The sequence below is a fragment of the Tachysurus vachellii genome, chromosome 24, assembly GCF_030014155.1.
Source record: "Tachysurus vachellii isolate PV-2020 chromosome 24, HZAU_Pvac_v1, whole genome shotgun sequence".
In the NCBI taxonomy this organism is placed as follows: domain Eukaryota; kingdom Metazoa; phylum Chordata; class Actinopteri; order Siluriformes; family Bagridae; genus Tachysurus; species Tachysurus vachellii.
This window is the reverse complement of record NC_083483.1, coordinates 11,321,315-11,348,812: the sequence shown is the minus strand read 5'-3', so window position 1 is coordinate 11,348,812 and position 27,498 is coordinate 11,321,315. Positions and strand designations below refer to the sequence as shown.

At 38.8% G+C, this 27,498-nt stretch overlaps 3 protein-coding genes across 3 annotated transcripts in view; 2 read left to right on the top strand and 1 right to left on the bottom strand.

Annotated features, from left to right (window-relative positions):
• The first annotated feature begins 244 nt into the window (after nt 1-244).
• dlx2b (distal-less homeobox 2b) lies at nt 245-2,160 on the top strand. Its single transcript, XM_060860350.1, has 3 exons — nt 245-737; nt 1,310-1,494; nt 1,590-2,160. Exons 1-3 carry the CDS (start codon nt 410-412, stop codon nt 1,911-1,913), a joined length of 837 nt encoding a protein of 278 aa, XP_060716333.1. The 5' UTR covers nt 245-409; the 3' UTR covers nt 1,914-2,160.
• A 7,865-nt stretch (nt 2,161-10,025) lies between these two features.
• metap1d (methionyl aminopeptidase type 1D (mitochondrial)) lies at nt 10,026-22,727 on the bottom strand. The gene is made up of 10 exons (XM_060860726.1): nt 22,648-22,727; nt 18,005-18,168; nt 17,362-17,511; nt 17,027-17,175; nt 15,721-15,763; nt 15,415-15,578; nt 12,246-12,343; nt 11,314-11,361; nt 11,085-11,163; nt 10,026-10,275 (listed from the first exon to the last, which is right to left on the bottom strand). Exons 1-10 carry the CDS (start codon nt 22,694-22,696, stop codon nt 10,197-10,199), a joined length of 1,023 nt encoding a protein of 340 aa, XP_060716709.1. The 5' UTR covers nt 22,697-22,727; the 3' UTR covers nt 10,026-10,196.
• Nucleotides 22,728-25,257: 2,530 nt separating this feature from the next.
• The window catches only part of dis3 (DIS3 exosome endoribonuclease and 3'-5' exoribonuclease), a 12,545-nt gene continuing 10,304 nt past the window's right edge, over nt 25,258-27,498 (top strand). The window contains exons 1-5 of the mRNA XM_060860766.1: nt 25,258-25,541; nt 26,529-26,686; nt 26,794-26,987; nt 27,085-27,158; nt 27,253-27,420. Of these exons, the coding sequence (XP_060716749.1) occupies nt 25,323-25,541; nt 26,529-26,686; nt 26,794-26,987; nt 27,085-27,158; nt 27,253-27,420 (813 nt within the window). The 5' untranslated portion in view covers nt 25,258-25,322. The remainder of the gene's footprint in view (nt 25,542-26,528; nt 26,687-26,793; nt 26,988-27,084; nt 27,159-27,252; nt 27,421-27,498) is intronic.

Genomic DNA, 27,498 nt, shown 5'->3' with positions numbered 1-27,498 from the left:
TACCCAAATTTTCTGAAAGAAATAGTCATGCAATGAAACAAATACTAAGTAATTGGTAATTAATCTGTGCTTCAACTCATGTCTATCCATCCGTCCGTCCAGCAATCTATCCACCCATCCATCCATTGGTTCCTCACTTGACGCTACGCACGATGTGCCCGCCCACTAAATTGACTCCACCCATCACTATCTCAAACACAGGGACCTGGAGCACCAATGCACTACTAGCAGTGTATTATGAGACTTCAGCAAGGACTTCAGAGAATCACTGCCGTGAATCTACCGGGTCGAACATCCATCATTAAACAGCAAGCTCCAAAAACAGATTGGACCACAATCATATATTTAAGCGGGAGTATTAACGGGTGGTTCAGCTTGCTGCTTTAATTACAAGAAGGAGAGGGGAGCGATGACCGCGGTTCTGGATAGCCTTGGTTCGGATATGCACACAACACATCTTACCTCCAGCAACTTCAGCTCCGTGCACAAGTCTCAGGACTCGCCTACACTGCCGGTGTCCACCGTCACAGACAGCAGTTTCTATAGCGTCCCTCAGAGCGCAAACTGCGCAGGAACGGCGGCTTACGCGCAGCTCGCCTCCTACTCGTACTCACATGGCGGCGGGGTGAGCGGCGGACCCTACAGCCCCAAACCATACGACATGGGCTTCGGCTCTTCATACGGCGCTTACGGTGCCTACGGACCAGGTTCTTCATCACCCACTCCTACAGAGCCAGGTAAAGATCCAGTGCGTCTTCGTGCCCCATAAAGAAACAGGTTATGCTCGTTCAAACACGGTACACAATGAAATGTAGTTGCATGTGAAAATCTGCTTAGTAGCACGACTGGTGATAGGTTTTTCAAGTGCAATAAACAAATAGCAGAGACCTAAAATTGGAACAAAAAGGATTTTCATAAAAAAAGGTTACCATACACGAATTTAATCTAACTAGAAAATTTAAAGGGGGAGTCAAAAGTTTTTAGCCTTGCTGAAAATAAAAAGTTTGAAATTGGTCTGTATTTCAAAAACTATTTATACTCTGCCTAAAAAAATTATAACAGAAAGCAAAAATATAATGTGTGAGAAGATTCTCACTAAAGAAAAAACCTGAATATTCAAAGCTCGGCTAGTAATTGCAGTGTAGACTTCTGGAATATATGTAGAGGTTGGAAACACAATGGTACGCGTTTCAAAAAAGACAAACTGCCCACTTTTTCTAACTACCAGAATATTTCCAACCTCTACATCTACATATACTGGTGATGTATGCAGCGTGCTGAAGTTTTATGTGTGTGTGTCCCGGGTTAGAGAAAGACGAGAGTGAGCCGGAGGTGCGCATGGTGAACGGCAAGCCAAAGAAAGTCCGGAAACCGCGAACCATCTACTCGAGCTTCCAGCTGGCTGCCCTCCAACGCCGCTTCCAGAAGACACAGTACTTGGCGCTACCGGAGCGCGCAGAGCTCGCAGCCTCTCTGGGCCTCACGCAGACTCAGGTGAGCAATCTTGCACTATTTTTTGTTGTTCTAGGAACCCAACATTTGCAAGGGTGTGATCTCACATGTTTTGCGTTGCTCTTCCTCTCCCGCAGGTGAAGATCTGGTTTCAGAACCGGCGCTCCAAGTTCAAGAAGTTGTGGAAAAATGGGGAGATTCCGCCAGAGCAACACGTTGGTTCAGGTGACTCTCCTCCGGCGTCTCCTCCCCCGCACACCGCCTGGGATTTCCCACCGAATCAACAAGCTGCAGGAGACGGGGACTCTAACACAGAACAGGCTACAGGTCCCCCTAACACCACTGCACCATCATATTTGTCCAACTATCCTTGGTACACATCCACAAACGCGCATTTACAGCCAAGCGCGCTCTCGCAATCCCATCACAACTCCGCCATGAGCGCTGGTGCCATTTTCTAGCCACAAACTCTGGGATCGGATGCACCTGTTACAGGACAATGAACTTGTAGTGCACATACAAGCACGGAGAAAAAAAACCCACAAACTCCGAAATGCAATTTGAATTCTGGTGGTTTTTAATTTCTTTTGCTGTGGATTTCCTTGGCGCGCTCGAGTGCGCTGAACGTGCAACAAATCGACGTACATTAAATTATTTTTCTATTTATTTATTTGTTTTCTGTTTGCAGTCGATGGAAAGTGGTACAAATCACATGCCAACTACAAAAAAAAAAAACGGGTAGCCTTTTATTGCGTGCATTGTACATTTTCCTATCAGACTATATTAGGCCTGCAGAGTAATCTATCTTGCTGTTTATACAACTTGTACTCACAATAATAAAAAGAAAGAAAACATGCATTTTGATGTCAACCTAGAACTGTGTCTAAATAACTTTAACGTTACAACGTGGCTGCACTGAAATACAAATAAACCACGGAGTAATTAGTGACGGGTTTTACCCTTGATTGGGGCAGAAAAAGCTCGGAACAACCCCTCCTGTCAAACAAAGAACTAAGAGACACAGAATTGTGGGAGTGATAGTTCATTGCCCCTATGTCAAGAGAACCCTCAAGGGGCTTGTAATGGGACCGCATTTATACATGGAATGGAAATGTCCTGAAGAACCCCTGTACAGAAAGAAAGAAAATGTAAAACATAATTCTTATTTATTAATTATTATGCTGTCGTTCCTCTTCGGAAATCTTATGTAAAACCCTACAACGGTGTGACGTCATATTAGAACCTATTGCAAACTAAGAACCCTTAACTATCCAAAGAACATTCGAATAAGCATAATATAAAGAACATTTAAAGAGGAGTAGAGTAATAATAACACACCCCACAATGACTATGTATTTGTAGCATTAAAGCCAAATGTACACTTTCATCATAAAGCTGCCAAAGTGAGGTGCATCAAGGATGCATATGTTTACCGTTAGTGCGTAACTTTTACGCGAGGGTATTACCATCAGAGATACCATTAGTGTGTAGGACTACGTGCACGAAGTGTAAGTGTAATGTCTTAAGGTCTGGTTGTGTACTTTAAATTGTTTTAAAGATACTTTACCGTCATTTGATCATATAAAGGAACAAAAGGTGTAACACTAAGGTGAAATGAAATGCTTTTTTTTTATCAAAGAATTTATGAATGATTATGTGCTGTATCTTTAATTAGCCCTTTAGGTCAATTTAATTAGCCCTTTAGGTCCATTTATGTGCCTTAAATTTCATTTAAAGGTTTCCAGGAAACATATAGATAGGATATTATAAATACTGAAGGTACAAAACTTGTGCCTTTGAAGGTGCAACCACAGCGACAAGAACGGTACAATTTAGTTCATTTCTTTTTGAGAGTATAAAGGTACATTTATTGATGGATGTCCTTATTCTGTATAGATAAATCGTGGCAGAGGTGGAAGGAGAAACGACGCCTTGAGGGCGCTAATAGTGGAAACGGCTGGACTGTTTCAAACCGCACACCTCCGGCCCAATGAGAACGTGTATTTAACGGACGCCATGTCTGGGTCTTCCAGTGCAAATCATAAGCGTGAAAGCACTAGTATACCGAGGGAACTCCCGGATATAACCCTTACACGGTCGCTAGAGCATACTGACTGTATACGAAAAACGCATACTATTGTATAAATAAGTAAAGAATAATAGCAACCAGATATTGATATACTGATACCTGGGTCTCTACTATGTCACTGCGCTATGCAAACATAGTTAAAGTGGCCTATGGGAGCATCAAGACGCACTATTGCTTCTATTTAGCGCAAAAGTATGCGGTTTAACGCGTGGAAGCATGCGTTTGGAGAAAAGAGTGCGTTTGGAGAAAGCAGTGCGCGGCGGTGTGCGGGCGCGTCTCAGTTTGGAACGCGGCGGAGAAACGGGGAGGGGAGGGCGTTCCGTGTGCGGCTACAAGGCTCTTCCCACTGCAGACTTTCTGGAGTCATTGCGCGCCTCTCCCAGACGTTTTATGAGCGGCACTGAAGCAAAGTAAAAAAAAAAAAAAAGAGAGGGAGAGAGAAAGAGAGCGAGAGAAAAAAAAAGCATAAAACCGCCTCAAGCAGAACCGCCTCGGAAATATTATTCTCCCAAAACGCCCTTCGCTTCCAGCTCCGACTCAGCCTTGGATTATTTTTGGTACGGGGGGACACGCGGTTCTGTAAAGTTTCATTTCTTGAAACTCAGCCTTTTTTCATATCTGAAATAAAGGATGCACAATACGCATACATTCCCGTAGTGTAATTAAAACTTTGTGTGTGCGTAATGATTCCCTGAACTCAGTGTCACCTGTCAAGGTGAGGAAGAAAATGTCAGGGGCTTTTAAATAGGAACTTTTACAAACCCTATACCACGTGACCAATGATTTCGGGCAGTTGTAGCATTATATAAATAAGCCGCTGAAAGCTGAATGATGAGAATGTGTAATAAAAAATTCTATTATTTTAAACATATTTACTTAACGCAACTAATGCATACAGGGCCTTGTTACAGGTGGACATTTATGTGTAAATGCATTTAAAAATAACAATTCAGTTAAATCAGTCCAAAGTGTCACCAATCAGCTACTGACCAAGCAGGCTATATAACACGGTTTTTAGTGCAATTTAAACAACAAGAGCAACAAGATGATACATAAGCTCATGAATTCCTTTTAACACAATTACCACGTTTTTACTGTATAATATACAATAATAGAATAGAAATTATTTGAATCATACAATCCGGTGTCACCCAGAAGAGAATGGGTTCACATTTGAGCCTGGTTTCTCTCTTCCTCTCTTTCTTCCTCATGTTATCTCAGGGAGTTTTTCCTCTCCTCTATTGCTTGATCAATGGGTATCATTTTTTTAAATATACAAATGATTCATCATTAATGAGCCCGAATTATAAAGGTGCATAAAATACTTTGAGTAAAGCTTTAATAGCTGTGTTGTCTGTCACATTAACCGTTGATCAGATTATGTAATCCATGTAAAAACAACACACATTAAAACATCAAATGCTTCATTTGGCCCAGTCTGTACTTGTCCTTGTTGCTGAGGTGGTACCATCAATGGTGTGACTTTATAATGAATCTTTATAATTTAATGTTTTATAATTGGACTACTGATGTAGTCATTAAGCTTCACTATGTACACTTTCCCATGAATGAAGGTAATAAATAAAGAAAAAACATATCCATTACAGTATAACTCAATCAGCAAGGAAAAGTACTTGGAATGCACCAGAATGCACCAGTCCTATGATGAGATAAACATTTTTAGATTTGTTGACATTACCTCCATTGATGATCCCATTAACAACCAAAAAGCTATTACTTCAAACCCTTTGTTGTGGGAAATGATTATTAACTCCAGTGTAGCACCAAAAGCAGCTGGATGATGGAAATGTGGTCTAGAACCATAATATGTTCTTCATTAGCATTGCTCTAAATAATTATTTATTGTTAAAAGTGCACGGTGTATTAGGAACCACCAGAAAAACTCACGTGTCCACTTGATGCATTTGGATAAAAGTGTAAGATCACAGTGGGCGTTGGGGGATTGTCCACTCAAAGTAAATTATAAATCATATATACACATATTATATATATATACATAATAGCCATAATCCAGAATATAATACTTTTTAAACAACATAACAAACAACATAACTCTGAGTGTTTTCCATCCCTTATGCATAGGCTTACATTTTACACATCCTAAATTTAACCCTGAACATCCCACACCTTTGTGGTGTTCAACCCCCAGACAAGAGGTGGATTTTTTAAAAGAAGAAGAACCAGTTTTAGGAATTTCCGCCAGTGTACATTCAGCCTATTTATGGTTTTATTACCGTACATTGTAAGCATTTCACATATTCCTTCAGCGTTTCAGCTGGTAATGATTGAAATGCCGCCTTTTATTTGCAAACCACATCATTAGGAGTCTCGGGTAATCGCATCCGTTTGTTGAGCACTGTACACATCCGTGGGTTATATAGGTTATATAGGTTTGCATATCCCATAATACTATACAAGCTCAGGATTTTACGCGCAATTAGGTCGCTATAACAACAAAGCTGCCACGTCACTAAAGTCTAACACTAGAGGTTTCTTAAATTATTCTAATACTAGCTATAAATTCACATACATTTAAAATGCATTGATGCCTTTATGGCTTTTTAGGTTAATATCTCTCCAGATTTTGTATATATCTCTGGGGGGGGAAATAAATTTCGTACGTTTGTGAGAAATAATTCTATTATATTTTCAAGGAATAATTACATTTTACATTATAATAATAATTACATAAACTACATTTTAGAGCCATGTGATTAAATATGCTCTGAAAACAACGACAAATGAGATATCGGCAATTTGAATAAAATGTATTTCATTTTATAAGGACTAGAAAGAAAGAAAGAAAGAAAGAAAGAAAGAAAGAAAGAAAGAAAGAAAGAAAGAAAGGAAGAGTCCCTAAAGAAAATTTAAAAAAATCATAGAATTTCAGCCATCTGTGGACTCATTATATAGATCATTATATTCTACATATTTAAATATTTATAGCTAAAATGTCAAAGGCGCAGAGAAGGTAAGCCTATATTAACTTGATAAAATACTTGAATATCTAGTATTTTGTCCACCGGTTTGTCCTCGACTGAAGTCTCTGTGGGAGGTCATGATGATAACATGGTTGTTTTAAGCAGCTCTTTTCTCTAACAGACCCCCTGTGAGCTCAGGACCACCTGCAAACGGTTTAGCAGGCGGCTAAAAACCTAACCGCGAACTGAGCCGCCTCTCCACCCACCCGGTCACTGCCAAACACCACAAGTCAATTTTATACCTCTCTCTCTCTCTCTCTCTCTCTCTCTCTCTCTCTCTCTCTCTCTCTCTCTCTCTCTCTCCCTGTGTGTGTCTCTCTCTCTGTATCTCTCTGTCTCTCCCTGTGTCTCTCTCTCTCTTTCTCTCTCTCTCTCCCCCCCTCTCTCTCTCTCTCTCTCTCTCTCTCTCTGTATGTCTCTGTCTCTCTCTCTTTCTCTCTTTCTTTCTCTCTTTCTCTCTCTCTCTCTCTCTCTCTCTCTCTCTCTCTCTCTCTCTCTCTCTCTCTCTCTCTCCCCCTGTGTGTGTCTCTCTCTCTGTATCTCTCTGTCTCTCCCTGTGTCTCTCTCTCTCTTTCTCTCTCTCTCTCTCTCTCTCTCTCTCTCCTCTCTCTCTCTCTTACCCTCTCCCTCCATCCTCCCCTCCGCTACCTCCCATCCCATTCTTTTTGTTCCACTAAAAAGATTCGTTGAAATTGCTTGTAATTGCGACACGGAAAAAGCAAATGTGCACAAAGACTGCAAAATGACTGCAATTACATTTCGATGTAAGAGTCGCGTTTAGAGAAGCCGCTATCGACCACAGCTCCTCTCTCTCTCTCTCTCTCTCTCTCTCTCTCTCTCTCTCTCTCACACACACACACACACACACACACACACAAATGGGGGTGGAGGTGTGACACAAGAAGGACAAAAATTCAAGAGCTATAGTATGTCTTAGAAAATTAATAGCCAATCCCAATATTTCTTTCTTTCTTATTTTCTTTCTTTCTTTCTTTCTTTCTTTCTTTCTTTCTTTCTTTCTTTCTTTCTTTCTTTCTCATTCTGATTTATTATTATTATTTTAATTAATATGATGTTTATTTTCTATTTTAAATTTTTTTAACTCTTCATAATAAAGTAGGGCTAATATAAATAAAGTAAAGAATTATGAACTCTGTCAAGAGCAACAACAAAAGTAAAACGATATTATTATTATTGTTATTATTATTATTATTATTAATTTATTATTATTATTATTTTATTATTGTTGTTGTTGTTGTTACTATTATTATCATTATTCTTATATTTAGTTAAATATATTTATGATAATAAAGATAATAATAAGAAAAGGTATAATAAAAAAAGAATGTGACTACATGAGCTAAATATTTAGGTAAACAGTATGATGCCCATTGTTGCAGCTCAAACCGCACGGTACACTACACAGGCTGCTAAATTAGTGGCTAAGTGTTTAAGGCCATGTTGTACGGAAGAAATGCGGTTTGGGACGCAGCCATTTTGGCATACGGGAGTAAGAAAGACAAATCAGTTAAAAATGGTGAAAGAACAGCTCCAGTTCCAAAATGATTTTAGTTACTGTGTCCAATAACTACATAAAGATACTGTATAAGAACTTTTATATACTTCTGTTTCACAGTTTGAGAGCCACCTGTTTATATAATATATAGTTAAACCATGTGCGTGTTCCAAAACGCGCACCAACATGCTAGTAATATATCACAGAAGCTGTAGCAACGTATAGTTCTTATATTCATGCGGGTTTGGGATGCAGATATGGTGATTATTGGAGACGTTTCATGTTAATGGGCGGGTTTTTATGCGTTAATCCTTCGTGCGCTTTGTTGTCACCGTGCGGCCACTGCGGCTGCGCCCTCGGTATGGAGCTGAGTTCAAACGCACACAAACCAGTGAACATCGGGTTGAACCAGACTCTGTTCCAAATAGCTTCTTTAAGGACACACCCAATTTACAAAAGAAAGAAACCGGGTTAGGTCAAGTGTTCCCTTTCACCCAGTTTACACCTGATCACTAAATTTGAGGACGAATTCAAGTTTAAAATCTAATTTTGATTCCTTTGGGTTAACATTTAGATATCAGCCTTGACGAGTTCTCGATTCTGATTGGTCAGAAGGTGTTGATCAATTTGCCATAACGTCATCGTTGACAATAGTTCAGCTGGATCTAATCTAGATCAATATAATATAAAAAAAATGATAAACAGATAACAAAAGCAGAGGTTTATTTAACATTAATGGAAGTCTCATGTCTCTGCATTTGTTAAAATCAGTCAGGATTTCAATAAGAAGGTAAAGAGTGTTTCATGTTAATTTCACGAGAAAGAGAGAAAGGTATGTAAGATAGTTAATAAATAAGATAATATTATAAATAAAAGTATGACACGTTTGCACGGTTGCAAACATAAAGAATAAATGTATTTGTCTCTCTAAGCCATATTTGAGACACAAATAGCCATTTTTGTCATTAGGGTAACCATTTAGTTATAAATTGCTGTGGGGATTTGAATGTTCTTCCATAATATTTTTTAAAAAGATGTTAATATTTAATGTCAGAGGTTACTACCAGGGATGTAGAAGTCAAGTCTTATCTTGAGATGTTTTCTGTAATGACTTGAAAATGCCTTGGATTCTTTGCCATTTGTGCTTGTACTACTCCATCCTGGGCATTACTCTTCCTAAATATGTTGTTGGTCTGAACTGATAGTTTATAAAAAATAATGTTAACGTTGTCTTTATTTTTTTGCATGCACAATTTTTGAGAAGAATAATTAATTCTTCTGGAAAACAGATCTCGGTCAGTCTTTGTCTTGGACTTGACAATGACTAGTGTTGGCTACAAGTTTGAGTGTGGCTTGGCATAAAATCTGATATTTACTTCCTTAATGTCCTTGTGTATATTATTTTGTGTCATGCATCATCCATCAAAAGCACATCTACCATGGTTTTGTATAGCCTGTTAGCTCCACCTGTCCAATCTCATCATAAGACCTAAATATGATCAGTTACTAAACCTGATTATATAGGAAAACCCCAATGCCAGGGAACCCTCATATGCCATAAATAAAATCACCTCTCGGTGGATATGCGCTCACATAATGACATTACTCCAGTGTAATCTCATGATGAGGGCAGATAGTGAGCGTAAGCCATGTTAATGAAACGTAACAAAGTTTTCTTGGTCATTCCAGAGCTGATCTCGAGACAGATTGATGGTTTAGGAGTGATGTAGGATATGCTCTCCTAATAGAGCTAGGAAATAATGAAACATTTAGCTGAGCTTAATAAAAAAAACTAAAAAAAATGTAGCTTCAATTTTGAAAAGTTTATTAAAATAGCAAAAAAAAATTTCTTTATACTAAATACATTTTAAATGGGATTAAAATAAAATCTGAAATGTCAAACTGGTAACAAAAACAATATGCGGCACATTTTTAGGTAGCATGTACAAATATCTCACCACAAAAACTTTGTACTTTCTTTAATCAGAACACTCTTTCACATATTTTAATCCAAATGTATTACAGTACATCTTTGAAAAATAGTCTTATTTTCTATAGTTTATTAAATGCAACTGTTACACTGTATGTTGCAAAACCCTGATTGTCTTTAAACAACATGCAAGAATCTTGACCACATTCAGTCCTCATCTGGTAATTTGGTCAGAATCTCGACACCATCAGAGGTAATGACCACCGTGTGCTCAAACTGGGCTGATCTGGAAATATCACACACACACACACACTTACATATGAGTGACTCATATTTAAACAGATTAAGTGATTCACATTTAAGGACAATCTAGAGACTAGGCCCTCTCTCTTGACACTACATCTCCCTTCAGTCCACCTTAAACATGGGAGTCTGTCTCAAGTGCTGAACAAGCAGTGGTGGAGACTGTCCACACCTGCTGACAGAGCCATTAGCAATTAGCCTGAGGCTATGCAGGACAGACTACTCAGACCAATGTATCTGTATCATTAAAAAGACAAGTGAAAAATAGAAAAATTTCAGCGTGTAAAAAGCTCAGAATTACCACTGTGATGTTCACACTGATGATTTTGTCAGTCCGGGGTTGATAAGCACCGAAATTTGAAATGCACTAATTTAAAAATATCAGTTTCTGATACCAATATCACAAATATCTTTCAAGATCCAGTAAGCCTATACGTTTGGAGTTTGTGTGCAGGATATCAGTTTTTTATTCACAGCACATGCAGGACTGATAAAAAAAAAAGGTGAAAATCAATTTTCTTTTTGGATTTTTCTTCCCAATTTGATCACCCACCAATTCCCATCCACCATCTAGCTCTCCATCATACCATATCCGACAGCTATCACTACTTCAAATTTTCATATCAGTCTTTTGGGTCCTGGCAGGCTTTAGGCAAATCAACTCAAAACCTTCTCATCATTGTACATTTAGGCTTATTAACAGTATTAGGTGACAGTAATAGTAATAAGGCTCTCACTAGAACCTTAATGGACTTCTATGAATGCTTGAACATGTGGAGAAGAGAAAAGAACCTTTTGTCATCCGTTGAGATGGCGGTCCATTTGTCTCTGAGAATCCTGATTTCAGAGGTTCCTTCCATCAGAATGGGTTCTGGGGAAAAAAAGAAAAAATATGAACATGTAAAAGAGAATATTGGCAGAAAAAGAACTCCTAAAAATATATACAAACAAAACAATGTACACACACACACACACACACACACACACACACCCCCACACAAACAGGAATACAAGCACATACCTATTGTGAAGGCCATGCCGTCTTCCATCAGCAAGTCATTTTCATTGGCTGTAAAACATTAACATGCTTTCAATCCTAATCATGACATCTACATGATTAAGTGATCTGAAGGTTGTTAACTCAAACCACAGGACAGCCAGAGAGTCACCGATGAACCTTCGAGTGTATGGTTGGACTGGATTATGTCTCATTGTGTAAGCCTCTTTGGAGAAATTCAATTATAAATCAATATAAGCAGTCAATTACAGACTTCTCATGAGACACATGGACACCATTGGAACCTTGCAGGAATCTGGACATTTTGGTGAACTGATCTCTCAACCGAGGAACCAACCAAATGACTTTAGTTCCTAGGCCTAGTTTCAATAATCAGAGTAGGTACCTTTGTGTGGGAACAGGGATTGCAGGGGACCAAACTGTATAAGCATTTTTATTTAAATAAATAAATAAATAAATAAATAAATAAATAAATAACTTATAAGAAGTAAATATTGAAGCTGCATCTCTACTAGAAAAATCACTTAAAATTGAGAAGTCTAGTTCAGTTCCTTTACAGATACTGTTTCTTAATGAAAATGTACAATATTTTAATACAAGAGGTGGTCAATAAAACTGTAATGAATGGGGGGGGTCACTTGCTAATTAACACCCACCCGCCCACTCTCTATTCTCTTCCTCTAAGGCATGTGAAGCCAGCCAATCACATATTTATAAGCAACATCACTGCTCATGCTTTCTCACTGGGCAGTGCAACACTCTCGGAGGAAAACGTTCGCTGCACACGTCTGAATACTGTGGACTAGTTACCCTGTGATTGAACAGAGAGACGACTATTCAAACTAGAGGATTAGTCAAACTTTTAACCAAAAATATTTCACCAAGAGTGTTTTTGGGGCCAAAAAAAAAAAAAACTGTAAAAATTGAATTCTCACCATGATGCCAGATCTCAGGGTGACCGTGGAAGTAAGACCCGATGCCATGGCCGATGAAGTATGGACACACACAGAAACCGTTCGCGTGGGCGATTTCACTGTAATTCACACACAAACACACACACACACTCAGATGACAGCACTGTAGTTCAGAGTGAGAACCGGCAATCAAACAATGAGGCAACTAGAGGAGCTCATTCTGGGTGCATGGATGCAACTTTATTGATTTATAAGAGTATAGGAAATGACAATTGGTTGCTATGGTCTCACAGGTCAATTCCCCATGGGCAAAAAATACTTTAAAAGGTGCAATTTTCCCCTGAGAAAGAAGGATGGAGAAAGAATTCATGAAAAGAATTTAGAGAAACTATAAGAGAAACTACAAACTTTAGATAAAATAGAGAAGAAAAACAGGAGTCTTTCCTAGGGAGAAGTAATGGGCTCTTGTGTGCATGTAATGATAGTGTTAGTCTTAGCACACACTCTGAACATAGAATAAGAGTAAGGAAGTAGTCAGGGTTAGAGGCAAAAAAAGGAAGCGAGAGACGGAGTGAGACAGAGAGAAAAAGAGAGAGAGAGAGAGAGAGAGAGTGAAGACAAAAGCGCAGCTTACTCAGAGAGGCATGTATGTACCTGCACGGACCTTTACGGTAAAAAGCAACAAAATTATGATACAAAGCTTCAAACATATTAAAGCACAAAGGAATCGTCTAATAAATGACAATTGCTGTACATTAAAATTAAATCCCCAGACAAATCCCTTGGACAGCAGTTCTGTTATGAGTAGGTATGCATCATGACAAAAAGAAAGGACATCATCCATGACCTCAGAGAAGCAATTGATGCTCATTAATCTCAGGAAGGGTTAAAGGCCATCTCCAAACAATATAAGGGACTGTTTATAAATGGCAATCATTTAACACAGTTGCTAATCTTCTCTGGATGGATGGATGGATGGATCCCTGAGCGAGACGATGAAACATTAACACAACTCCATATCACAGAGAGGTTAGTGAGGCTGCTGATGCAAAGTGATAACAGGAAATAACTTGTTTTGCAGATATTACACGACACTGAATGCAACTATAAACATATAAAATGTACAAAGTATAGTTCTAAATGAGAATTGTTTTGTTTGTTAATGGGTTAGGGTCTTGTATTGTCTTGATAGACAGAGCTACTTAAGCAAATATCTACGTTATAAATATACATTATATGTGTATATTATAAATTCATACGTTAATGATAATACAAATAAGACAAAATCTGAAATTTACAAGATTAACTATATGGTGTACTACACAAATCTGAGAAATCTGGCAACTCTAAAATGTAATATGTCTATCTGGATACACTATATAAAATAATATTTTTAAAGAAATAACAGAATTGAAATATATACAGAACTGTAGAAAAGATAACATTACCTATGTTATAATAGACATTACAATAATAACATTACCTAAGTAATCTGTGTTGTGAGGAAAAAAAGAATCAAAAATAAAAAGCCTAATAAAAAGATATGATAAAACCAATTTGGCAAATGAACCTAATATCTGATTTTATAGATGATTCTTTTTATGAAAGAATTATTTTTTGGAGTTCACAAGGGTTGTATTCTGTAGATTAAAATGGGTTGTAAGAACCTTTGCTATAATCAGTGTGACCAGGCCAATGCTGTTGTTGTCATGTCTTTTGTGTTACACTATAGAAAGAGGTTTTTGTGTGTCGTCCCTTTCTGCATGTCCTCCTTCTCCCTGTGGCTGTGAGTGTGTCTCTGCAGGGAGCTGGACTCTGCCTGGCAGACACTGCATTTCTTCAAGACAGCATGAGCTAGCCTGTAATTTACATCTCATACACACACTCGCGCACACACCCGCACACACACACACATGTACGCACAACGCGACCAGCTAACCTGTAATTTACACCCCATTGCAGGGAGAGAACCCTGGTGCACTCTGGGTAATTGTTCGTTTCGTGCAAGACCAGAAATACATTAACTCTATGTAGTGCTGTTCGTAGCACTGCGACGGGAAATGGAGGGTTCAGAGCCACGACTTATCGCATCCTCCCCTTTTCCCTCTGTCCCTCAGTCTCTCTTTCACTATCTCTCTGTTTTTCGGTCTTCACTTTTATGCTGAGATGATGTTCTTATAGCCAGGCTGTGAGCTGATGTTCTCGAGTTTCAAGTGTGTGTACATGTGTGTAGGCTGAATCCTTACACTCAGACAAAGGCTAGTGAGCACTGGAGAGTCCTTGAGTTAATTATAGATGAGAGAGCGAGAGAGAGAGAGAGAGAGAGAGAGAGAGAGAGAGAGAGAGAGAGAGAGAGAGAGAGAGAGGGGGAGTTTGTATGTTTTCTGCCATGTTAATTCCATGTAGTATGGATCTGTAAATGTTTTTTCACCCTCTTTCTCTCCATCTCTCTTCTCTTTTATTTCTCCACTCATCTCTTCCTGTTTTTCCTTTAATTTAGTCTTTTCTTTCTACCACTCTCAGTCTTCTTGTTGTCTCATCCTTTCCTCTTTTGCTCTTCTCTCCCTCCCTTCTCCGGCCCTCTGTCCTCCTCCCTCTTGTTGCTTTTCCTCTCATCTCTTTATTTATGTCTGTTCTCTTTTCGTCTTTCCTCTCGCACTCACTTCTTCTCCTTTTTACCCATCAACAATTCAATTTCTCTTCTCCTCCTTCCTTTTCTCATCTTTTTGCCATTCTCTTGTTTTTATGTCTCGGCTTTCCTCTCTCTTCTTTTTCTTGTCATTCTCTCTCCTCTGTTCATGTTTCCTTTCTTTTTCTCTTCTTTTTACTTCACCCTCTTACTTAGCTTTCCCTTTCTCATCTCATCCTTTCTGTTCCCCTTTAGATTGTCTTACTTTGTTTCTCACTGTACGTTCAGTCAGCTTTAATGCCGTCACCTTAGTGAGCTACAATTCTTCTGAAAACTACATTCAGCATGAAATTGTGAACAAATTGTATGATGAGTGAAGAAAAACTAAATAAATAGAGGGCAGTGTGTGTGACTTATTGTCCTTACTTATTGTACACGCTCAAACAATCTTTCATGCACTCTTCTCTGGCTCACACACAAATTTTCATATTCTCTCTTACTCACCCACTCTCTCTTTCTCTCTCTCTCACACACACACACACACACACACACAGTGTGTACCTTATGGTATTGCCGATGACACACAGTGGGCGTCCCGGTCTGCATACTGCAATGGCCTTGTCTCTACACTGTCGCGCCACGTCTACTAACTTCCTACCTTGCTCGTCCACTGAACCAATCAGAAAGGTCTCTGAGGTGTCACCATGGTAACCTTCCAGGTAAACCTACATACCAAAAAACTCAAAATAACTTATGTAATTAACAACTATAACAGATCTAATAATAGTAGTAGTAGTAATAATAATAATAGTTAAATTCTATTTTGTGTGTGTGTGTGTGTGTGTGTGTGTGTGTGTATGCACTTACAGTAACATCTATGTTAATGATATCTCCATCCTGAAGTGGCCGACTGAAAAAGAAACATGTAGAAAGACACTGGTTTGATAAACATACTGTGGTAAATTTAGCTAGCAAACTACTTCAGCTGATGTGAACTAACATGCTAAATTCAAAACATTTTTCCATGTTTGCTGTTGGCTTCCAAACATTTATGGCAACCTGTTACATGTAACCTGTTGAACCAGTTATTTAACATGAACTTATAGAAATCAACATTAAACATTACCTTAGCTAACATGAAGAAAATTCGAAAGTGGCTAACATTAATGTATGGTGCAAGTTGTATGACACTTTTGTTGAAGGTTTAATGTTGTGAATTATTAACAGTGAGAATGATAAAATCAGTGTATTAGCTAGTTAGGTTAGATTATTTCAGTTGCACAAGCAAAATCTTTCATTGTCTGGGCAAGCAACAGTTTCTCTGAACCATCAGACCCATGCTACTAGAAATAAATAAACTACAACTAAAAACCGCAGATTAAGTGACTCATGATGGTAGGTCATTTATACATATATATATATATATATATATATATATATATAGATAGATAGATAGATAGATAGATAGATAGATAGATAGATAGATAGATCGATAGATCGATCGATCTCTGGTCAGTTTAGCTAGCTAACTGGAAGGAAAATTATTTGTTCTGTAATGAATTACAAACAATACCAAATTAACTGAAAACTAAACAAGTAAGCTTGAAATAACGATCTGGTTAATTTCGCTAGCTAGCTAGTTACCTCAGTGAATACAAGTTCACGGCAGTTTGTTACTGCTGTAACTCACTCAAAGACACTTCCTCATATTTTTTACCACAAACATCTGAGGTAACTTACTGTCGCGTAGACGTCATTAACACCAAAGCTAAAAGCAAGTACATAAGTGAGTGTTCTCCATTATCTTGCCTATCCACGTTCGTTCTTACAACTTTGCTTTGCAAGATTGCTTTGTAAACATAAGAAACATCTGCACAAACACTTACAAACTAGGAACTAACAGAGTAATAATTCAATTCAATTTATTTGTATAGCGCTTTTAAGAATTTCCCATTGTCTCAAAGTGGCTTTACAGAAGTATGGAAACAGAAGAGAGAGAAAAAGAAATAAATATAGAATAATAATAAGAAGAAGAAAAAAAAAATAAGAAGAATAAATAAATAAGTGAACATATACAATTAAAGTTTAAAATTAATTTTAAAAAGATAAACTTAAAATTTAAAATACTATATATCTATCCCTATATAAAATGGCACTGCTGAGGTAATGCTACCTGTCTGGAATGCCGTGACACACCACGTTGTTTACAGATGTACACACTGACTTGGGAAATCCACCATAGTGCAGTGGTGAGGGATAGGCATTGTGTCTGATCGTCTCCTGGTGCACAATGAAGTCGATTTCATCTGTTGTCATACCGACCTGTAATCAGAATTAAAAGGATGAACTCATGCATCAGGTCTCCATCCTGACATTACACTGGACAAGAAATCTAATGAAGCCCAATAACTGTATTCAGTACATGTATCTGGAAGCGCATGACATACTGACTCGAGATTCACACCTTAGTCAGATAAACTGAATGTTCTAGAAACTGTGGAAAAGAACCTTGAGCCTGCTTCCAGCGAGGAGGAGGATGTGTCTAGCGAGCTGACATGCTCTCCTTAAACCCTCAATCTGCTCCTCATCCTTTATCTCAATATAGTCAGGCCACTCGGGCACAGAGCTGGAGGAGACGTAACCTGGCATCTGGATGTGCTGAGACAGACAGACAGACAGACAGAAGGAAAGAAACTTTACATACATGTATTTATACATCTTTACATTCTGCTTGTTTAATTGCACAATAACTGACTGAATTTGTTCAGGTTTGGGATCTAGACGTGTCTCTGCTTCCTGTCAGCTTTAGAAACACACAGGTACAGTGCATACCAGGATTCTCTGTACATATGAGGAATCTCTGTACGCATACAGATCTGAGTTCCAGTCCATCCTTTTTGGGGATATTAATGAGGGTGAGTCTAGCATGCTCCATAAACACACATCTGGGATAGATGTTCATCTCGCGTCTATCATCAGATGATTATAAAAGGTAGGATGGCACTGAATCCTCATACTGTCATGGACTAATTTCCCTTTACTCAAACCTCATTAATATTCCAACATGAGCATGTATGGTACAAGACAACAGTGAGTTATAATGTTGTAATGATTTTAGAATATTATAACTTATTTAAATTTACAGGTATACCTCAGGTACCGGGTAAGACGGCCGCACCACGGCGGGCCGAACCACGCTTTGTGAGCCCGTTCTTTTTTTCCAGAAGAAGTGGCGGCGTTGTTGACACTGGGCACTGCACGAGCATCGCTGACATCCTGGCAACCGCACCGCTCTCTGTGACAGGCCTGAGGAGACTAACCACAACGCCAACACGACCAGAAAACAACCATAATGCAACTATTACACAAATCAGAAACTCAACCAAACAACAACCATAAAACAATATACACCATTCAAACACCATTCGACTCAATATCGCACAGCATCCACAACCAAGAACACGTGCTACAAAATTCTCTAGTGTTTCTATCCACTGCATCTGTAGCGTGAAGTTAAGTATCACAGAAAATAATTTTTACTCATTCCTTTGTAATGAGAAAAATACATCAACAGCATAAAAGTCAATTAGAGAATAAATCTAAGGGCAGCTACTGAATTCATTCATTCATTCATTCTCTACCGCTTATCCGAACTACCTCGGGTCACGGGGAGCCTGTGGCTCTCAGGCGTCATCAGGCATCAAGGCAGGATACACCCTGGACAGAGTGCCAACCCATCGCAGGGCACACACACACTCTCATTCACTCACGCAATCACACACTAGGGACAATTTTCCAGAGATGCCAATCAACCTACCATGCATGTCTTTGGACCGGGGGAGGAAACCGGAGTACCCGGAGGAACCCCCCGAGGCACAAGGAGAACATGCAAACTCCACACACACAAGGTGGAGGCGGGAATCGAACCCCGACCCTGGAGTTGTGAGGCGAACGTGCTAACCACTAAGCCACCATGGCCCCCAGCTACTGAATTCTGTCAATAAATATTGTAAACACACAGCTAAAGATTTATATATTGACAATTAAAAACCGTTGATAATAAAGAGTATGCAGTCAGCTTCAGAATTATTGGCACTTTCCAGAAGGTTTATACAAGGATTTTACCCAAAACAACATTACAAATTCTTACTAAGAGAAACAAGGCTCAACTGATATGCGATAAGCTTAAAAAAAATCTTATTAAACAAAAAAAAAAAAAAAAACACCTGTTTTTTTTTTTTTTTAGTTATTTTCCCCATTAAAGTTGAACATGTTGAAATTCCTGTCTGTAGTAATCACGCATACACCACAAAGGCAGATAATTAAATCGCCAAATACCCCAGGGTATTTCTTTAATAGGATTTTCCTCTAGTGTGTCTGTTCTTTAGAATGCACGCTGTTCTGTTTTTAGCATATTTCAAGCAATACACCACTAAAAAAAAAATGTCTGAATATTAACTAACATTAATATAATCATAATCCACATAAGTACATTGTGTAAAATTAATTAAAACATTAATAGTGTACAAACATTTATGAACCACTTTTTTTTAAATTCTGTTTGCTTTAAGTCACTGATCCTTGGTTCTGGCTTTTAGTCCTCGACATGCTTTATTTTGAGAGGCTCATGCTCCATCTCTCCCTCTCTCAAGCCTTTCTCCAGTGTTTAGAATATTCAGTGCTACGTCAGCCATTTTTATGTTCTGAAATCTCGGACTTTACTTCAAGCATAATTCATCCGAGAGGACGGCCAAAATACTGAGCCGCCACACCGGAGCCACGCTGCACACGCTACTGTAAAACCACCCAGTGATGCAGAGGAAGAGAACCACAAAGTCAGAACAGAGCAGAGCTGAGTGACCACAGACCCAGAATAGAGCAATGAAAGAGAGAGAAAGGGAGGAAGGGAGAGAGGGAGGGGAGGAGGAAAAACCACGGACTGATGAACAGAGCAGCAGCAAAGGAAGTGTGGAGGAGGGGAGGGGGGAAGAGGTAAATATATAAATTGTAGTTAACAGACAAACAGATATAGATAGATAAGTACAGACAGACAGAAGGAAGGACCGACGTTAAAAACATGGCAGTAATCGGATAGAAACAGAAAGACAGGTAAAAAAATTAAAGAGAAAGACAGATAGAAACTATAAAAAGACAGACTGAAAAACAGAGAGAGACCAGACAAGAAGACCAAACAAACAGATGATCAGAAGGACAGAAACCCGGAAGAAGGACAGAAAGAAAGACAGAAAGACAGACAGAAAGACAGACAGACAGACAGACAGACAGACAGACAGACAGACAGAAAGAAAGACAGAAAGAAAGACAGAAAGAAAGACAGAAAGAAAGAAAGAAAGAAAGAAAGAAAGAAAGAAAGAAAGAAAGGTGGTGTGAGTGGTGTAATGAATAGGAGAGAGGATATGGCTGAATGAGAATTTGGTGTAATTTTACCCTCCTCTGGTGTGTGTGTGTGTGTGTGTGTGTGTGTGTGTGTGTGTGTGTGTTCATTGTTCACAGTTGAAATTTATCTCATGACAGTGGATTTAGCAGACATTCTACAACATACAGGTACATCTCAATAATTAAAATGTTGTGGAAAAGTTCATTTTTTTCAGCAATTCAACTCAAATAGTGAAACTTGCTTATTATATAAATTCAGTACACAGTACACAGTACACAGACTGACACAGTTTACGTCTTTGGTATTTTTAATTGTGATGATTTTTGCTCACATTTAACAAAAACCCACCAATTCACTATCTCAAAAAATTAGAATATGGTGACAAGCCAATCAGCTAATCAACTCAAAACATCCACAAAGGTTTTCTGAGACATCAAAATAGTCTCTCAATTTGGTTCACTAGGCTACACAATCATGGGGAAGACTGACAGTTGTCCAGAAGACAATCACTGACACTCTTCACAAGGAGGGTAGGCCACAAACATTCATTGCCAAAGAAGCTGTTCACAGAGTGCTGTATCTGAGCATGTTAACATAAAGTTGAGTGTAAGGGAAAGGTGGGGAAGAAAAAGATGCACAACCAATGAGAGCTTTGTCAAGTAAAATCGATTCAAGAAATTGGGTGAACTTTTCAAGGAACGGACTGAGGCTGGGGTCAAAACATCGAGAGCCACCACACACAGACGTGTCAAGGAATTTGGCTACAGTTGACGTATTCCTCTTGTTAAGCCACTCCTGAACCACAGACAACGTCAGAGGAGTCTTAGCTGGGCTAAGGAGAAGAAGAACTGGACTGTTTCAGATGAGAGCAAGTTTTGTATTTCATTTGAAAACCAAGGTCCTAGATTGGTCCAAGTTGCTTGAAGTTTCCAGTCTGTGATGATTTGGGGTTCAATGTCATCTGCTGGTGTTGGTCCACTGTGTTTTCTGAAAACCAAAGTCACTGCACCCGTTTACCAAGAAATTTTAGAGCACTTCATGCTTCCTTATCCACAGAGAATCTATAAGGTATTGTCAAGAGGAAAATGAGAAACAAGAGACCAAAAATGCAGATGAGCTGAAGGCCACTGTCAAAGAAACCTGGGCTTTCATACCACCTCAGCAGTGCCACAGACTGATTACCTCCATGCCACGCCAAATTGAGGCAGTAATTAAAGCAAAAGGAGCCCCAACCAAGCATTGAGTACATATACAGTAAACGAACAAACTTTCCAGAAGGCCAACAATTCACTAAAAATGTTTTTTATTGGTCTTATGAAGTATTCAAAAATTTTGAGCTAGTGAGTTGGTGGGTTTTTGTTAAATGTGAGCCAAAATCATCACAATTAAAAGTACCAAAGACTTAAACTACTTCAGTCGGTGTGTACTGAATTTATATAATACACGAGTTTCACTATTTAAGTTGAATTACTGAAATAAATGAACTTTTTCACGAGATTTTAATTTATTGAGATGTACCTGTAAATACAACTATAAGTTGATAAAAAGTACATGTTCAGGGTGCAGAGTGAAGAGCGAATCTAAATAATTGCACAACCATTTGCAAAACTGACAAGCCAAGAAAAAGCAAACATATCTGCTTTCAGGGTTAGAGGAATGAAAAACTTTCTCAATCACAGAGACATAAACCACTAATTGGCTTCACAAAGCCTACGATGGTGTTTCACCACCCTGTGACACAGCACGAGGGACAGTTAGACAAGTGCAGGTGTTTTCAATAGCTTTCAATCTCCCAGATTAGCAGCTGTTTGATCGCAGAGACCTAAAACATGGTTGGGAATAGGCCAAGACTAAACTAGAGAGAAAAGCAGTAGGGGTAAAGTTTAATGCATAAAAATGTAATCTAATTGTGTCTAACTGCTGTGATATAACAGTGATGTAATACTTCTAGACATGATGATCACTGACTGTTACATTACGCTCCATTGTGCTTTATTCCTTTGTAAAATTGATGTCCAGTGTCACTGCTGTGTTGAGATGATCCAACATCTAATGAATCTGATCAGGGCTCAAACCTTTCTACTGACAGATAAACCAAGGTACTTGTACCTAATAAAGTGACCACAGGGGGTATATTATCTTCTTGATACCGTACATTCTTACCTGTTGTGTGCTGTGCCACAAAAAAAATGGGTGTGACACGTTATTCTCCAAACGCTGACGAAAACAATAATAAACACACAACCACTCCTGAATGATTCATAGCTTACTAACAGGAAGGTCCAGAGCCGAGAGAAACAACCCATGCATTTTGTTATACGGTACTTTATCAGTTATTCATAAGAACATCTGTCATGTGAAAAATCTATATGGAAAAAAAAGACGTTTATCTGTACCTGATTGAAATAACAAACGCCTCAGTGCTGTCACACAGGGCGCCGCCATGTTTTCTGTGCACCGCAAGTCACGTGATTTGCGCGCGCGCTCAATGTCCAGGTTCAGAGATATGAGTTATTACAGGTAATAAGGCGGAATTATTAGTGAGGATTTACTTTCATTTTAACACTGATGTATAAGATCTACTACTACTACTAACAATAATAATAATAATAATAATAATAATAATAATAATAATAATAATAATAATAATAATAATAAATATAATAATAAATAAATAAAATAATAAACAAATAAATAAATAAATAAATAAATAAATACACCCTGGACGGAGTGCCAACCCATCGCAGGGCACACACACACTCTCATTCACTCACACAATCACACACTACGGACAATTTTCCAGAGATACCAATCAACCTCCCATGCATGTCTTTGGACCGGGGGAGGAAACCGGAGTACCCGGAGGAAACCCCCGAGGCACGGGGAGAACATGCAAACTCCACACACACAAGGTGGAGGCGGGAATCGAACCCCCAACCCTGGAGGTGTGAGGTGAACGTGCTAACCACTAAGCCACCGTGCCCCCCCTAAATAAATAACAACAACAATAATAAAATAATATATATAATAATAATAAACAACAACAATAATAATAATAATAATAATAATAATAATTTCCATTGCTGTAGTGGAATTTATAAATTTATTATAGACAGTTGTGTGGTCTATAGCTTTATGACCCCATAACCTACACCAGTTATGTAACATGCACAGCTATAGTGCAAAAAATATGAGCATATATTTCAAGCAAGATTAGGAAGATTAAACAAAAGCCCTACAATGTGCAGGACCAAGGTTGGGAACCTGTGTGTTGATAAACAGGTCAAACAGACCCTGTGGTAAAAGGAACAGAATTAGCTACAACTCAGTTCCATTTTACAATAAACTGCTATTTTGATCCTGCCCTAGATTAATTAATTAAGTATAAAATGCATTTTGATCGCAATGAGCAAACAAAGCTAAGAAAGCTCCAATTGAGGACAGCAGGACAAAAGCAAACAAAAATACAAAGAAAATGAGGGGATCGTGTTAATCATATGTAGAATTATAAGTATTTCTTATAATCTCCAAGAAAGATGTTCTATATATCTAGGAAAAAAATAAAAAATGAAACAACAAAAAGGTTGTGGATATCTGACCATTACATCCATATATGGTGCTTTGCCAAACTGATGACACAAAGTGAAAAAAGCACACAATTGTATAGAATATCTTTGTATGTTGTTGTGTTACGATTTCCATTTACTGGAACTATGAGGCCCAAACCTTTTCCAGCATGACAATGAACCTGTGCACAAAGCAAGTTCCATGAAAACATGGTTTGCCAAGATTGGAGTGAAGGAAATTGAACGTCCTGCTTAAAGCCCTGACCTCGATCCTTCTGAACACTTTTGTGACGAACAGCAACACAGAAGCTGAATCCCACACAGTCACACTCCAAACTCTAGTGGAAAGCCTTCCAAGAAGAGTAGAGCTTATCATAAATGTAAATGGAATAGAATGTTCAACAAGCACATATCGGTATGATTGTCATGTGTCATGTTCTCAAACACTTGTCTATGTATTTTATATACTTTTTTTTGTACAAATTGTAGAATTACTTTGGCAAAATGTTGTTCCAGAGTGTCGATCCGTGTCTCAAAGCTAAACACTGTCTAGTGCTATCCAAACTGATCAGCAGGGATCCCTGTGCCTAACACAAGCAAGAAGAGCAGAAGAGCATAAACAATCCGAATATAGCGCTACGCTGTGAGTCATAAGGGCAGTGGATCTGTTTACTGGAGTGTGGGTGCAGTTAGGTAAAGACGATGAAAAACTCTTTTGGATGAGTAAACAGGTCAGGTCAGAGACACACCAAGGTGTAATGTGTATGTGACTTGTCTGTCTGGAATATCTCACACACACACACACACACACACACACAGAGTGACTAGTGCTTTGGTACAGTGGTTTTGTTGTGATATGAGCATCAAACCATTGCTATGAGCATCTTATAAGACCATAATGAATCAGCAAGTGATACAGTGACAGACTGTAGTCAGTTATATCCCCTACACAGGGACAAACAAGCTGATATATATGAAATAACATCATAACTTATGAAGTTTAAGTGTATACTATAGGCTAAACACAACAAAAAACAACCTTCCAAAATAAGCAGCAACAAAAATGGAAATAATGACAAGCATATAAAGACAAGCTAAAAGAAAATTTTGCTTTAATTATTGTGTAAATCATTCTTTGGGTAACAGCTCAGCAGAACAAAATGTTATGCAATGTCTCCATCTAGTGGTCAAGATATTTAAAACACCTCAAAATTGTTGGCCGATCAGGATAATACGCAGAGTTTAGAGTTCAAACTCTTGCATAAATATATATATGTATATATATATAATAATACGATTTTCTTATATGTTTTGGGTCCTTTTCTTAGCTGTGTATCCTTACATGACTATTTCGAGTAAGCATAAAATCAATACGGATGGCAAAGAAAACATTTATTTCGACGTGGTGAAACCCCGGAAATGTTTTTAGTGGCCCCGGATACCGGATAGACACACGTGGGTTTTCTGCGCCTTGTGTTTTTTAATACTCGTGTTTTTTTTAAGTCATGTTAAAGTCCAAAACGTTTGTTAAAAAAACCCGCTCGGGTGGCGTGTTAAAAATAGTACGTGAGCACTATCTGAGAGATGATATTTGGTGCGGAAGTGAAGTTTGTAGTGAGTGTAAAGATGAAGCTCCAGCACTGGAGTGTGATCCCTGTATAGAGAGCAACCTGTGTACATTTCCTCATTATCTCATCCCTGACACTAACGTAGTCCTACATCAGGTACGTGTTCAAACTCATCACCCATTTCATCCTGAACACAAATCCTGATTCTACTGATATCAGCTTTAAACTTTTATCTCATCATGAACTCTAATATGAGACCTAAAATGAAATGAAACTCACTTTTGTTTGTTTTGTATGGAACAGTTGATCCCCTGGTGAACTCTGTTTGTTTTGTGTTCAAAGTCAATCTGAATTTCTTTCATCTTCTTTCAGCTTTTCCCTTCAGGGGTCGCCACAGCGAATCGTCTCTCTCCACCTATCCCTATCTTCTGCATCCTCAACACTGCACCCACTAGCTTCATATCCTCATTAATTACATCCATATACCTCCTCTTTAGATTTCCTCTTTGCCTCCTGCCTGGCAGCTCCATGTCCAACATTCTCCTACCAATATACTCACTCTCCTTCCTCTGAACATGTCCAAACCATCTTAATCTGGCCTCCCTAACTTTGTCCCCCAAACGTCCAACATGAGCTGTCCCTCTGATGTACTCGTTCCTAATCCTGTCCAATCTTGTCACTCCCAAAGAGAACCTCAACATCTTCAGCTCGGCTACCTCAAGCTCTGACTCCTGTCTCTTCTTCAGTGACACTGTCTCTAAACCATACAGCACGGCCGGTCTCACCACTGTCCTGTACACCTTCCCCTTGATTCTCGCTGATATTTTCCTATCACACAGAACTCCTGACGCCTTTCTCCACCCATTCCAACCTGCCTGCACTCGCTTCTTTACCTCTTTCAATCTGTATTTCTTTACAGCCTCTTGTAAAATGTGATTATTATAGGTGTAGAAACATCTAAACATTCTAAACTGCACCTTTTAAGGGTTGGTTATTGTTGCCACTTGCAGTCCCTGGGATGAGGCATGAAGTATAGAATAAGCGTTTGTGTTATTTTTCTAAAAGTGTAGTAAATGTTAGAAGTAAATGTGTAAACGTCGTTCCAGTTTTCATACGCAGTTCCTCTCTGTTTAATGCTGACAGATTGACATTCTGGAAGATCCCCTGATCAGGAACGTGATCATCCTGCAGACGGTTTTACAGGAGGTCAGACACAGGAGTGCTCCCGCGTACAAACGGATTAAAGATGCTATCCATGACAAGGAGAAGCGTTTCTATACGTTCACAAACGAACATCACAGGTAATGAGGTTGTAATGGATAAAAATGATGATTGATCACATGATAAAATGAAATTGTTTTTGTTTACAAACCTAACGTAAGCGTGATGCCGCACCGTTTAATCCCAGGGAGACGTTTATCGAAAGGGAGCCGAGTGAGAGCGCAAACGACCGCAATGACCGAGCCATACGCGTGGCGGCTAAGTGGTACACAGAGCACCTGAGCAGATCGCAGAGCGGTGCGGAGCTGAAGGTGGTGCTGCTCACAAACGACCGCGCAAACAAGGAGAAAGCCGAGCAGAACGGCTTGATCGCTTACAGATGTATGTCAGTCTGAATGAACTCTGCACACTGAGGATTAATTCATGCTTGGTGTTTATTTGATTTGAAGTTCCTGATTATTAAGAATCTTCTGTGCAGGTGAGGAGTACATCAAAAGCCTGATTGGCAATCCTGAGCTGGTCGACAGACTGGCAATGACCTCCGACGATCAAGTACGGACCAGATATTAGAGTATTTCTTGTTCAACTTGCTTAAATGTTTTGCATAACAGGGTTTCTCAGTTAAATTATTGATTTAATTTGTCAGAATGAGGTCAGTTGCAGTAAGCTGCTTTTTCCGGAGCATCTGCCTCTGTCCAAGATCCAGGCGGGTATCAAGAGCGGCACCTTTCTGCAGGGTTCGTTCAAGGCAAACACGGACAACTACCTGGAGGCTACCGTCTTTATCCATGGAGAAGGAGACAAGACCACGGAGGTAGGAAAAAAGAAACAAGTTTCCTCTAAATGTTTATTAGGGGTTTTTGTGGACACACGATACACCTAATGTTCAAGT

Bases quoted from the DNA above. Each gene is read 5' to 3' on its own strand.
- dlx2b (XM_060860350.1), top strand. From the start codon at position 410: ATGACCGCGGTTCTGGATAGCCTTGGTTCGGATATGCACACAACACAT. The intron at 738-1,309 runs GTAAAGATCCAG...GTCCCGGGTTAG, and splicing joins ACCCACTCCTACAGAGCCAG to AGAAAGACGAGAGTGAGCCG. The intron at 1,495-1,589 runs GTGAGCAATCTT...CCTCTCCCGCAG, and splicing joins TGGGCCTCACGCAGACTCAG to GTGAAGATCTGGTTTCAGAA.
- metap1d (XM_060860726.1), bottom strand. From the start codon at position 22,696: ATGGCGGCGCCCTGTGTGACAGCACTGAGGCGTTTGTTATTTCAATCA. The intron at 18,169-22,647 runs GTACAGATAAAC...CGTTGTGGTTAG, and splicing joins GCGTTTGTTATTTCAATCAG to TCTCCTCAGGCCTGTCACAG. The intron at 15,764-17,026 runs GTAGCATTACCT...TTTCTTTTTCAG, and splicing joins TGTCACGGCATTCCAGACAG to TCGGCCACTTCAGGATGGAG.